Raw genomic sequence first — 720 nt, 5'->3', positions numbered from 1 at the left:
GGTCCTCTCCTGCAGGGTGTTAAGTATGTGTGGATGGACAACCAAATCTGAACTTGCTTCTTTTTCTGTGTGTTTCTTACTGTCACTCCCTTGAGCACTAAAAGGATAACGAGCTTGACATTAACTTTGAAAATTCACTAATTTAGGATTAAACAATAAAAAAAATATAAGACTTTTAAGAGATTCTGCAATCTTCAAATATTCATGAGCTAGAAAAAGTCTGTTTGATTTTTAAAAGTTACTCATTTGCCTGAAATTTTTTACTTTACATTTTATGTTTTTTTTTCACCAGAGCCTACATTCATCAGTACACAAAATTTGGAATTCAAGAAGAGGATTTTTTGGACAGTTTTACATTGTTAGAGCAGGTTGTTGCCAGTTATTGTAACCTCTGATCTTGAACAAAGGGGAAAAGCATCTTAAGGCATTTTTGGACTAAAATATTTGCTTTTAAAAAAAANACATCAGGCTTCATTTCCTCATCTGTATAATGGGTCCTGACTAAGAAAATATGTGGTGAGGATTAAATGAGATAATCATGTAAAACACAGTATAGTGCCTGCTTGGCTAGTAAATGCTCAATGCTTTTTTGATATTATTATTAATATTATATTGATAGTATTGTTGTTGTTGATTAAATGAGTAGTTTCTACGCCAAATGAAATTAAAGTAGAAATTTCATTGTAAGGCAGGGACAATGAAATAGTTTTCAAAAATAAG

General features: G+C 31.3%; 1 protein-coding gene across 1 annotated transcript in view; it reads left to right on the top strand.

Moving 5' to 3' along the window:
* LOC103583835 (tubulin delta chain-like) overlaps positions 1-446 on the top strand; it is a gene marked incomplete at its 5' end in the record, with an annotated part of 3,807 nt that extends 3,361 nt beyond the window's left edge. Inside the window, one exon of the mRNA XM_008565047.1 lies at positions 293-446. Coding sequence (XP_008563269.1) covers positions 293-395 — 103 coding nt within the window. The remainder of the gene's footprint in view (positions 1-292) is intronic.
* Between the last annotated feature and the right edge of the window lie 274 nt (positions 447-720).

Source organism: Galeopterus variegatus, unplaced genomic scaffold (genome assembly GCF_000696425.1).
Source record: "Galeopterus variegatus unplaced genomic scaffold, G_variegatus-3.0.2 Scaffold29079, whole genome shotgun sequence".
In the NCBI taxonomy this organism is placed as follows: domain Eukaryota; kingdom Metazoa; phylum Chordata; class Mammalia; order Dermoptera; family Cynocephalidae; genus Galeopterus; species Galeopterus variegatus.
The sequence above is the reverse complement of the archived record's forward strand: the minus strand, read 5'-3'. Positions and strand labels throughout refer to the sequence as shown.